The following is a 13,169-nucleotide window of genomic DNA, read 5'->3' as shown; positions in this document are numbered from 1 at the left end:
CTTTTTCTACCCATGTTGTGCTTGTGCCATTTATTCGGTGACTAACCACATTACAAGCCCGTAAATTCCCCATTGGTTACTAGTCCCAAGCCTAGCTTGGGGGAGCTAATAGTAGTGAGGTGAGGGAGTTGTAGTGTGGTACATTTTATGATCAGTATTGAAAAGGGAAGTTCTTCTTATCATGATTGTTGTTGAAAAAAATGAAATGAAAAATGAATGAGATGAGGAGAATAGAAAAAAATCGTGTGAAGGTTCCAAAAGAAAAAAAAATGAGATTGAGCAAGAAAAAAAATAAGAAGGAAAAATCGTTATTCTCAAGAAAATTCAAAGCATTGTTTCACTCAAGTATTGTAATTTCTTATCTTTATGAGTGATTGATTTTAATTGTGAAAGAAAGGCAAGAAAGTATAGTGTGGTTTGTTTGTTGTTTCATCATGTGTTGAGTGGGAAGTTGTGGTTGTGGTCATCATTTGTGGTTGACCATGGTTTTGCTAGGATTTATGCTCCCCAAAGCCAAGGCTTTAAGCTCACGTTTTACCCAAATTTACCGCACCTCTACCTAAGCCTAACATTACAAGCTTTGAAGACCTTCCGACCTTTGTGCATAGAGTCATATTAATGTGAAAGTAGTTGTTTATCAATGCAAGTTATGACATGACACATTCCGAGTCGACTACTAGGTTGAGTGCATGTTTTTCTAGACACACGAGTGTTGTGAGTTTGGGAGGGCATTGTACACATATATGTTGGGAGGAGAGCGAACGGGTACATTTTTTATCCGCCACATAAATGAGTGACGAGTGTGTGAGCACTAGTCTTGAATTCCATTGTACACTTGTGGTTCGCTTTGCGTGACGATTGTTGAGGTGGATTGGCGGTTGAATGAATTTGATTGGTTAACATTGATGCATGCTTGTTGGATTTCGCCTCGAATTATGTTTTTCATTTTGAATTATGTCGGGGGTGAAGTTGGTTTTGTGTTCATCGATGATTTCCTTGCTTAGGGACAAGCAAGGATCTAGCTTGGGGAGGTTTGATATGCATGTTTTATATAGTATTTTTACCCCCGTCCCTTAGTGCTTTTATGTGTCAAACGTGCTCTTAGGAGCCGTTTCTAGTACTAATGTGTGTTATTGAGTGTGCCTTGAGTTTCAGGTTTGATTATGAGAAATTGGTCGTTTTAGACCCGTTTCATTGTTGATCTAGGCCACTATATGAGTCCGAGAAGTTCGGGACCTCCATCGTCGACTTTCGGGAGCCTTGGATGCTTATGGTTGAGCCCCGGGAGTTAGACTCAGTGATATGGGCGAGCTACATTGAAGATTGCAAATCGCCCTGGAAGCTGTGGGCGAAATGCAACCATCGGGCGGATTTATAAGCAATATGGAATCATCAACGCGCGCCCGATCGGGCGCATCTCGCCCGATCCGGATCGGGCGGTCAATCTGGAGGCTGTATGGAGAGTTCACAAACCGCCCGATCGGGCGGATTTTGGCCCGATCGGGCCGACTATCGAGTGGATCGCCCGATCTGGCGAAGCGACGCCCGATCGGGCGACGCCAACCCCCAGCACTTATGCGCGAGTTTTCTTTCCGTTTTTTTGGGCTTTATTTTGGGCAAACTATATAAGCAAGCCTTAATTGTTTTTAGAGAACACCTTTTATTTTTAGTTTTGAACCTTGAGTTTATTTTCTTAGCTTATTATTCTCTCAAATTTGTTCCAATACTTAGTTTTATTTTCAATCAAAAATTCAAGCTTTCATTATTCATTGTTCTTCAATTAGGTATTGCTTCTTGCTTTAATTTATCTTATTGCTTGATCATGTTTTCTATTATGTTGATTGCTTTGTTATTTATTATCATGAGTGAGTAGTTTAATTTCTAGGGTTTAGGGGATCCATGAATGCATGATTGGGATTATATGTGGACTTGATTAATTGATTGATTGATTATAATTTCTATAGCTTATTATTATTGCTCGTCAATTCTGTTCGGCCGGACTATTTTGATTTGAGTTTGATTAACCTTAGATTATGCGCCGAGAGGTATAAATATGATGTTTTTGGTTTGTGGCTATTAGATAGGAATTATTTCTAGTACGTAGCGAGAGCCCGCTAGTTGTTCTATCCTAAGGAATTCATAAGATTCGAGAGATGCATGTTTTCCTAGTTATGATTGTTAATTGATTGTTATTGTCCGTTGTCCAATCCCGGTCTGCATTTATGGTGAACCGCTGCCCTAGATTCCTTTAATATTGTTATCTTCCGATTTGATTATTTGCTTTAGTTTAATATACAAACCAATCCAATTCTTGTTACCAATAGTCTAGATTAGTCTTTTAATAGTAGAAAGAACACTGTTTCCCTGTGGATACGATCCCTGCTTCCCTTGCTATATTTTTAGTTGGTGAACGTTAGGTTTATCTTTGATAGGAGTGCGATTTAGCCTGTCATCTACCAGGGATGAAACCAGATTGAGAACAATTTACAACTGTACCAATAACACCTTGCATTCTAGCAGTAAGAATTTTGGAGATAATTTTGTAAACAACTGAGCAGCAAGCAATTGGCCTAAAATCCTTCACACAAGAAGCATTCTGAATCTTAGGAACCAAAGTAACTGAAGTGTTGTTCACTTGCTTTAACATCACCCCAGTTCTGAAAAACTCTCTTACTGCTTCATAAACATCAGCTTTCACAATCTCCCAAGCTTTAAGAAAGAACAAACTATTGAAACCATCCAGCCCAGAGGCTTTATTGATATCAATACCTTTGATAGCTGCATCAATTTCTGCATCTGAAACAGGAACCACCAACATTTCTGCATCAGCAGCAGAAAGCTGCTTCCCTTTCCTAACCACTCCAACATCCACACCCATCAAGGAGCTAGCTGCAGTACCAATCAACTTCTTATAGAAAGAGCTAACTTCTTCCTGAATTTCCTGAGTAGTGCTAAGCTTCTTCCCAGAATCATCATACAAAATATCAATGCTATTCCTAGCTATCCTCTCCTTCATTGCACTGAAAAAGAACTTAGAATTAGAATCTCCTACTTGCAACCACTGAACTCTTGCTTTCTGTCTATATGCACTCTCCTGAATATGCAAAAACTTCTTAAGAGTCTCACTACAATCCCTCTCACTTTGTTGCACATTGCTATCAGTAGGGCAAGAAGCTAACTGAATCTGAATTTGACCCAAATCATCCCTTAACCCCTCAATTCTCTCATCAAGCTTAGCAAAATATTTATGATGAAGCTCCTTCAATCCTTGCTTTACTGCTTTCAGCTTAGTCCAAACCTTGAACATGGCTCCACCCCTTGGACAGGACACATCCCATCCCTTTTTAACTACATCAAGAAACAGAACATGATCAGCCATATAGTTAAAAAATTTAAAGGGTCTACTCCTTCCTCCCAGATGAATATTGCAAGACATAACCAGAGGTGAGTGATCAGATATTCCTGGAGGCAAATAATCCACCACAGCATCAACAAACTTAGAATGCCACAATGCATTAGCAATGGCCCTATCTATTCTGGAACAGATTCTCAAGTTACCTTGCCCCTTATTGCTCCAAGAGTAGTAACTCCCACAACTCTTAAGCTCAGCCAACCCTGCAGCATCCATACAGCTATCAAAATCCTTAGTTTCCCCTTCTGTAACTGCATTGCCATTTACCCTATCAGCAGCTAATAAAACTGCATTGAAATCCCCCATGTTGAATATGGTATATGACGACTGTTGATCCTTCATCTACAAAAGCATCTATAAAAGCAACAGTAACGGGAATTAGGGTAAGTTGAGAAGCTGATACTTCTGATATCCGAAATACTTAGGTAATCATTAGGCTCAATATAATCTCCCCTCACCTAGTGAGTGGGTTGAAGAAGTGTAGTGATTCCAAGATACAATTCCTCCAAGTAAGTATAACAAGCCAACCATCCTTGGAGAAATCTACATTAAAAGAACCTGTAGATATTCTGAGGTTGTTGTAATGTAAATCATTACGATATAGGTCTATTACTTAACACGATCCACTATCATCATTCTTAAAGGAGATAAACAAAGGAACCATGTTTTTTTTAGTTTTCCACCGAGGGGGGATCGGCTAAACTGCTAATCGAATAGTCTTACATGTAGCTCGGAAGTTCCCAAGATCGAACAAATGTATATATTCTGAGAATAAACATATCATGTCTTGAGGAAGCTCAGTGATTTGGCTAATTTCTCTTCCTTCACTCTCATCTTCTTCTTGTTGTGGGAATTTTACATTCGTATCACTGATGATCATCCCTTGGCCCGAAACATCATCACCTAGTCTAGTTAGTAATCTGTCACAACATAATAAAAATAACAACTGAAATAGTCATATACTTCGTATGAATGAATACTGATCGAGTGGGTACATTAATTACTAACTTGTCCTGTTGATGTTGATGTTGATGTTGATGTTGATGTTGATGTTGATGTTGATGGTAATGTTGATGTTGATGTTGATGTTGTGGCATCATATTAAACCAGACAGGAGATTTGACAGGGGTTTGTAAGTTGGGGCAATGTAAAAACAAGGTCACCCTGTCATCTATTAGGCTGTAAGAATATAAAAATTTGAGATCATCATCATTAACAAAGTACACACAATTCCCTTGGACTCCTCTTCCTACTGATATGGTTGATAATGATGATTCAGTAGTAGAATTATAATTATAATTAGAATTTATATTAGATCCCCAACACCAACACAAACACCAACACTAGGTAGAAGAACGTTGACCTAAGAAAAAGGCGCGGTCATATATCCAAAGACTTGAGCTCCACCCAATTTTGATCAACGAGCAAATCCAACACCCACACTTTGACTGCGCTAATTTGTTTTTCCACTCCATTGCGTGTTAAAACACTTGCGCAGTATATATTACCGCAAGATTCAAGCAGAAAGTCCTTTGAATGAATAAAACTGTAACCATAATCTGGTTGCTTCAGCTCCAAGGACTTTAAGGTGATGGAGTTTGTACTCAAAAAACACTGTCTACCTGTACTACCATCGCTATCCATCACATTAGCCTCACTATATGATCCCATTCAGTGTAGCAGTGTTGTTTATCACTACACTCTCACCTCAAGCTCAACTCTTTGAATCACCCAAGTAATACTATTACTACCATAATTATTTTGATTTATTCTAGGACGGGAGTACAAAACTTGGCCTACAAAAAACAAAATAAGCAAACAAGTATTTTCAAGATCAAGATCACGATCAAGGGGTACAGTATATGTGAGTGTGCAAGTAGATAAGTCCGACAAATCAGCTTCTGGCAATGGCAATGGAGGAAGAGTGAGTAATTGTGAAGTGATTGGGTTCCATAGAGAAAACATGTTCAATTTGTTAAGATCCCGAAGTATTAACCAGCCATGGCAGGAAGCTTGGATAGTGTTGCCGCGCAATTCAGGGATGTTCCTCATATAAATATTGTTGTTAGGGGGTAAGGGAGAAACCGTGCAGAATTTTTGAAATTCATACTTCTTCGAATCTTCATGCGTATACACAAGCCATGGTGCATCCCCTACAGCCAAAGCCGTAGGCCGTCTTCTTTCATTCACCACCTTCTTGTTTGAACACTCCATCATTACCAATTATAATTAGCTTTTGTTAAACTAAAGAGAATTTAATCTACCAATTAATATAACCTCACTCACACTTTATGTAGGAACTAGTACAGTATAACATAACTATAATAATAGACATAAGACTTTGTAATAGTAGATTCCTTAACCAACATCAATTCGATAATATAATTGATTGTTTACCAAAAATATATATAGTTTCCTATGTTAGACATATGTATTTATGTATTATTTGTAATATAAATTAATTGTGTATTTACTTAATTACCCTAGGTTACCCTAGGAAACCCTAACCCTAGATTACGTATCTCTGTATATATAATCATTATTGATTGATGAGAAACTCATCAGATTACATTCTCACATGGTATCAGTCGCTTAGGGATCCTAAACCGCAAACCCTAGCTGCCATTCTTCTCTTCTTTTCTCTTCTTCAATGGCTGACTCCAAACTCCACCCTGCTACTACTGTCACCAACATCAAGACAACCATTCCCATCATCCTTGACTTTGAATCTGCTCAATACATCAATTGGGCCACGATTTTTAAACTTCACACCCGAGCCAACCTTGTCATAGACCATATCATTCCTTCGACGGCTGATGCAGCAGCCAAGGACGCAGCGGCTAGGAAGGAAGCAGACCCTACCCTATGGAATCGGCTCGATGATATCGTCCTCCAATGGATTTATGGCACCATCTCCAACGATATCCTCAACACCATCATTGAACAAGAAGACAAGGCCGCTGACGCCTGGAAAAGGCTCGAGGATTTGTTCCAGGACAACAAGGCTGCACGAGCTATCCACCTCGAGAGGGTTTTCCTAATGTCAATGCTTACACTGAACGCTTGAAAGCTCTGTCCGGCCAGTTGGCCAATGTTGGGGCCAAAGTTTCGGATCAGAGATTGGTGCTGCGTCTCCTCGCCGGTTTGACTGAGTCATACTCCACCTTTGTCTCCCTGTAGCAGCAGCGCGACCCCCTTCTAAGTTTCGCTTATGTTCGATACAAACTCAGAATGGAGGAATCCACCACGAAGAAACGAGCGAAAGTGGAATCAGGTTCAAATTCTGCCCTTCTTGTGAATTTTAATATTGGCAACATTAATGTTAATGATGGACAGTCTAATGAGCCTCATGCCCACAACCGAAACTCCAACATCTGTGGTGATAACCGTGGGGAGAGAAACAATTACCGCGGTCGCGGCGGAAATGACAACCGCAACCGCGGTGGTGGCCGTGGAGGTGATGCTTAGAATCAACCGCGGAAAAACAACCAGCAGCAACAGTGGCAACCCGCTGCTCCGCCACAACAGTGGCAGTACCCACAATAGGGTGCGTGGCCTCCCCAGTTCTGGGCAACTCCACCGTGCCCATACCCTACCAGTGGCCATCCTCAACGCCCAGCCATGATACCGAGGCAGCAGCAGGGAGTTTTAGGTGCTCGCCCCCACCAATCTTTCAATGTCTCAGCCCCAAGCTCGTATGCACCTACTGACATAGAGCAGGCCATGCATACTCTCTCAGTGCAGCCACCGGACGATCAAAATTGGTATATGGACACCGCTGCAACATCTCATATGACTGCAAATCAAGGTACTCTCTCGTCTTATTTTAAATTGAGCAAAAATAATGGCATAACTGTTGGTAATGGCAATATAATTCCAATTCACGGTTATGGCAGTGCCTCACTAACTCATTCTCACCCATCTCTAAACCTCAAAAACGTGTTGTATGCTCAGCTCCTAATCTCATCAAGAACCTTATTTCGGTGCGTAAATTTACTAATGATAATATGGTTTCTGTTGAATTTGATTCGTTTGGGTTTTCTGTGAAGGATTTACAGACGGGGAGCCACCTCATGAGATGTGAGAGTACGAGAGACCTCTATCCATTTTCAACCACTAGTCGGGCCATTTCCTCATCAACAACTCCATCAGCTTTTACTGTTATTTCCCCTAGTATTTGGCATTCCTGCCTAGGTCATCCGGGAAATGCAATTCTTAGTACTCTTCGCAATAGTAATTTCATTTAATGTAATAAGGCTCGTACTTCTTTTTGTCATTCTTTCCCTCTTGGGAAATCAATTAAGTTACCGTTTTATGACTCTCTCTCCTTTACTACTATGCCATTTGATATTGTTCATAGCGATCTATGGACGTCACCTATTTTGAGCTCCTCCGATCATCGTTATTATGCCCTATTTCTTGATAATTATAGCAATTTTTTGTGGACATACCCAATATCTCACAAATCTCAAGTCCATAAAATATTTCTATCATTTAGGCCATACATTAAAACACATTCCAAAAGGGAAGTTAAAGCATTTCAATGTGACAATGGCCGAGAATACGACAATGGTCCCTTTCAAAACTTTTGTGCTCAACATGGCATGACTTTTCGTTTCTCGTGTCCCCACACTTCCCCTCAAAACGAGAAAGCGAAAAGAATAATAAAGAGCATCAATAACATTTTCTGCACCCTCCTAGCTCACTCCTCTATTCCACCATCTTTTTGGCACCATGCTCTTCAAATGGTAACTTATCTCCAAAACATTCTTCCTATCAAGGTTTTGGGCTACCAATCTCCTACTCAAATTCTATATCAGAAAAATCCATCATATTCCCACTTTCGTATATTCGGGTGCTTATGCTACCCACTTTTCCCATCTACATCTATCCACAAATTACAAGCCCGGTCCACTCCTTGTGTATTTTTGGGGTATCCTACTAATCATCGGGGCTACAAGTATTATGACTTATCATCCCGTAAAACCATCATTTCTCGCCATGTTAATTTTGAGGTAAATGAATTTCCATTTTCGAAAATAAATTCTCCAAAACCAATTGATTATCAATTCCTGGATGACAATCTCTCGCCCCATATTTTGCACCATCTTCAGACTGCTGGCCATTCTCCTAATCCAATGGACCATGCTACTCCTACTAACTCCCATCATGAGCAAACAAGCCCAATCCGCCAGGAGCAAGCCCAACCTCTTTCTCCACCTCACTCTACTCCTTCTCTACTTGGCAGCAGCCCCCAAGGACCTTCCCTTCCTTCACATCTACGTATTGGGCCTTCCACTCCAAGCCCAAATGCGAGTGGACCTCCCCCACTCAAGCCTAGCTGCTCCTACTGCCACAATCCCACAAACTACTAGTCGTATAACTACCCGGAGTCAACATGGGATATTCAAACCCAATGGAAAATACCATGCCTTAAGTGCCACAACTCCAGCCATCTCTCATATTCCCCGAAACCCGATGAGTGCACTTAATGACCCAAATTGGAAATCTGCCATGTTGGATGAATAAAATGCTCAGATTGAAAATAAGACGTGGGACTTAGTATCTCGTCCATGTAATGTTAATGTCATACGTTCTATGTGGGTTTTCAGACATAAAAAGAATTCTGATGGTTCTTTTGAGAGGCACAAAGCCCGTCTTGTAGGTGATGGCAGGTCTCAACGTCCAGGTATTGATTGTGATGAGACATTCAGCCCGGTAGTCAAACCAGCAACTATTCGGACAGTACTTACTATTGCATTGTCCAAATCTTGGCCCATTCATCAACTCGACGTCAAAAATGCATTCTTGCACGGGAACCTGAAAGAGACAGTTTATATGCACCAACCTATGGGATTTAAAGATCCCACGCATCCCGACTATGTCTGCTTATTGAGAAAATCACTCTATGGTCTCAAGCAAGCCCCCCGTGCCTGGTATCAAAGGTTTGCTAAGTTTGTTGCAACTATTGGTTTTTCTCACAGTTCATTGGATCGCTCTCTATTTATATTTCATCGTGGGTTTGACATTGCATATTTATTATTGTACGTTGATGACATAATACTCACTGCCTCCTCCGATCATTTGCGCCGTACCATAATGTCTTTGTTAAGTTCAGAATTTACAATGAAAGACCTTGGCCCGTTGAGTTACTTTTTGGGTATAGCTGTCACCCGGAATGACAATGGCTTATTTTTGTCACAAAAGACTTATGCCACTGAATTGTTAGAAAAGGCAGGCATGTCATCCTACAAACCTTGTGCCACGCCAATTGATACCAAAGGCAAGCTAAGCTCAACATCTGCCACACCGTATACTGATCCGACCCACCACCGTAGTTTGGCCGGTGCATTACAATATCTCACTTTGACTAGACCCGAAATCTCTTATGCGGTTCAACAAGTCTTCTTATTTATGTACGACCCTAGAGTCGAGCACATGGAGGCCCTAAAGTGTATTCTGCGCTACGTGCAAGGTACGCTTGATCTTGGTTTGCATTTGTACAAGACCCCTCTTCACTCTATATTGTCCTACACGGATGCAGAATGGGGCGGTTGCTCGGATGCCAGACGATCCACGTCTGGGTATTGTGTTTTTTATTGGTGATAATCTTGTATCTTGGTCTTCAAAGAGACAACCCACAATGTCTAAATCCAGTGCTGAAGCCGAGTAAAGGGGAGTCGCGAATGTTGTCTCCGCGTCTTGTTGGATTCGAAATCTTCTTCTTGAGCTACATTGTCCTATCAAGAAGGCAACATTAGTTTATTGTGATAATGTTAGTGCGATATATCTCTCCTGCAATCCAGTTCAACATCAACGCACTAAACACATAGAAATGGACATACACTTTGTACGGGAGAAAGTACAACGTGGAGAGGTACGTGTATTACATGTTTCGTCCCGCTATCATCTCGCCGACATATTTACTAAAGGACTTCCGCGCGTACTTTTTGATGACTTTCGGGATAGTCTAAGCGTCCGCAAACCTCCCGCTTCGACTGCGGGGGTGTGTTAGACATATGTATTTATGTATTATTTGTAATATAAATTAATTATGTATTTACTTAATTACCCTAGGTTATCCTAGGAAACCCTAACCCTAGATTACGTATCTCTGTATATATGATCATTATTGATTAATCAGATTACATTCTCACATCCTAATTACACAATATAATTCCCATTAAACTAGTAAACTAAAAAGGCAAAGAAACAAGAAAAAGTGATGCAATTTCCTAATGTATTGATGTACATGTGCCGATTTGTTACCATATTCTATTGCAACAATATTTCCACACTATGTATTTGTTTTTGTATGCATAAATAAACAATACGTCTTTCACTCGGACTCGAGTTCTCGTCCGTACTTGACGTAAGTTTGTGTTTAATTTCCAAAATACTACATTACTACCATAATCTCATATAGTAATGTAACATTTTATCGATTTTCTAATACTTCTTTTATAGTTATATTAACATTTCTCCGTCTTTTAAAGATTATCTATTGTAATTTTTTTGGTTAACTTTAAAAAACATTGACCATAAAGTATCACCAACCTATAACAATAATTGAATCTAAATATGTCTTAATTTAATTTAACTACTCCACCCTTTGTCCTTAAATGTTTGTCCCATTGCATTTTGGGTCAAATTTAAAAAAGTATAACCATAAATTCTCGCTAACTTATAATGTTTTGCTCAAGTTATCTCCAAATTTTCGTGTCACATACGATAAGACAAAGTGAAAACCAGGTGTTGTTGTAAGAAGGTTGGAAAGATATATATATCAGTCATGTAAACTCTTAAAGAAGGCTTATAAAGTCCGTCATTTCAAAACTTGGAGTTTTAGACTAATCAAGTTGTTGAGACCCTTTAAGAGCGCCCCAAACTGTCCCATTTTTGAACGGGTTCTTAAAAGAGTTTAGAGTTTACTTCTTTTTTTCTTTTTTTTGACATAGGCTTAATTTTACATAAATTAAAAAGTTTACACACTAAACAAAGTATTAGGGTCTTTATAGACCATTACACATACTACAAAACAACTAAATGCATAGGCTCTTCTCCGTTGGACCCTCGATTGTTGACTTGGCTTTGTTTACAACGCCAGACCACACATAGCGTGCCAAAGCCTTTTTTAGTGAGTTCCTTGAAGACTGATTTGCTGGGGAGGTAAACTATTGGAGGCGACCTTAAGAACCTGTAAAACTTGACATACAAGGAAAGAATTAGAAGAGTAGTAACGACACGAGCCGGTTGCAAAGAGCCTGAGATTTGCTCACAAGCTATAAGAATCACCAAAAGTGACTCGTAAAGCATGCTATGAACCCCCGTAGAACGGGGAGCAGCGTTGAAATAAAAGTTTTTGAAAGCGATAAACAAAGTCATCGCTAACCTAAATTGAGAATTAACATTAGTTAATCTCAACAACGAACAGACAACCATGACCCATGAATACCAAAACCCCCTCCCCCACATACCTTCTTCCCTCAACTTACATCCCAACCCCTCTCCTCCACATGACGACTTCCAATCTGTGAAGGAGGAAACAACATCTATTATCACTGCCTCCAACAACCTATTAACTAATCCCAACTTTTCTCCATCAATCTTCCAACAAAGGCTATCCCACATAGGACACCTTAATACAACTCACACAACCAAAAACATGTGTTTAACAACAAATGCAACAACCTCATATAGGAACACATCCAACGAAAATAAAGAGAACCAACACACTACAACCCACCAAAACCAACAAGAACTAAAAATAAACAAACTCAAAAACGAATCAACCCTGTCGAAAAACAAGCAACACATGGAGAAAGCCACGCACATCCCTAAACCAATTAGGGACAACTAGGATTTCAAGAAAAACGACTACAACTAATACCAATACAACCTAAATCTTTACCTTTACCGTCAAGATCGGGTTACTCCGACACCACAAGACGGCGGCGACAAGGTTAAATCCGGTAAAGTAGTCAATCCAAAATCAGATCAAATAAGCCTCTAAACTAGCAAAATCCTAACCCAAACAAGAAACCCTAACCCTAAACTTTTACCTTTACCAGCGAGATTATCGTCGGCGGCGCTTGGGTTAGCTTTGGAGATAGGACGCCGAGGTTGTGAACTTTGATCCGATCAATAATTCCTTATTTGAACACAGCAACTCCACACTTGAACACAACAGAGATGACTAATTCTGAACAAGAAATCCGGCGAGATCGACGAACTAAGAGGATGGGGAAACCGCGAGACGGTGGCGGCTTGGTTCCTCTTTCACTTCTCGGCCGGAAAACTACACTATCTACAAAGATTAACTCACTAGGAACGGTGAAGCGCTAAATTAGCAGGCTCGCCGGCGACCTGAGCGAGCAGAGGTGCTCCGGCCACCAACGAGCCTGCTAAGGGCGGTGGCGGTGGCTAGGGTTTGAGTTTTTGGGAGAAGGGGTTTTTAGAGAGATAGAAGAGTTTTTGAGTAAGAGGGGAGATGAATTCGTTAATCTTTCCTTCACGTTTTGGTCCAAAGCCAATCGTTTAGAGTTTACTATTATACGGGTATAATACCAATTACTTCCCACATTTATGATAATGTAACAATTTCTCTGACCTTGGCTCTAAGTAGCGAGTACTGGTGTCGTAGTTTGATTTAGAACATAAACGATTTGTTTTCCCTGTATGAAGTGGTTTGGAGTTTAAGCACTAAACAAGGAGAGTAGTTTTGGAATAAAAACACTATAGTTGGTCATGGTTAGAG

The 13,169-nt window shown here is 40.2% G+C and overlaps 1 protein-coding gene across 1 annotated transcript; it reads left to right on the top strand.

Moving 5' to 3' along the window:
- The first annotated feature begins 6,062 nt into the window (after positions 1-6,062).
- LOC130471956 (uncharacterized) lies at positions 6,063-6,479 on the top strand. The gene has a single exon (XM_056842325.1). The coding sequence runs from the start codon at positions 6,063-6,065 to the stop codon at positions 6,477-6,479; it is 417 nt and encodes a 138-aa protein (XP_056698303.1).
- Positions 6,480-13,169: the final 6,690 nt, after the last annotated feature.

This window comes from Spinacia oleracea, chromosome 4 (genome assembly GCF_020520425.1).
Source record: "Spinacia oleracea cultivar Varoflay chromosome 4, BTI_SOV_V1, whole genome shotgun sequence".
Classification (NCBI taxonomy): Eukaryota; Viridiplantae; Streptophyta; class Magnoliopsida; order Caryophyllales; family Amaranthaceae; genus Spinacia; species Spinacia oleracea.
The sequence above is the reverse complement of the archived record's forward strand: the minus strand, read 5'-3'. Positions and strand labels throughout refer to the sequence as shown.

What these genes read in the sequence shown, in the direction of transcription:
- LOC130471956 (XM_056842325.1), top strand. Translation starts at nt 6,063, where the DNA reads ATGGCTGACTCCAAACTCCACCCTGCTACTACTGTCACCAACATCAAG.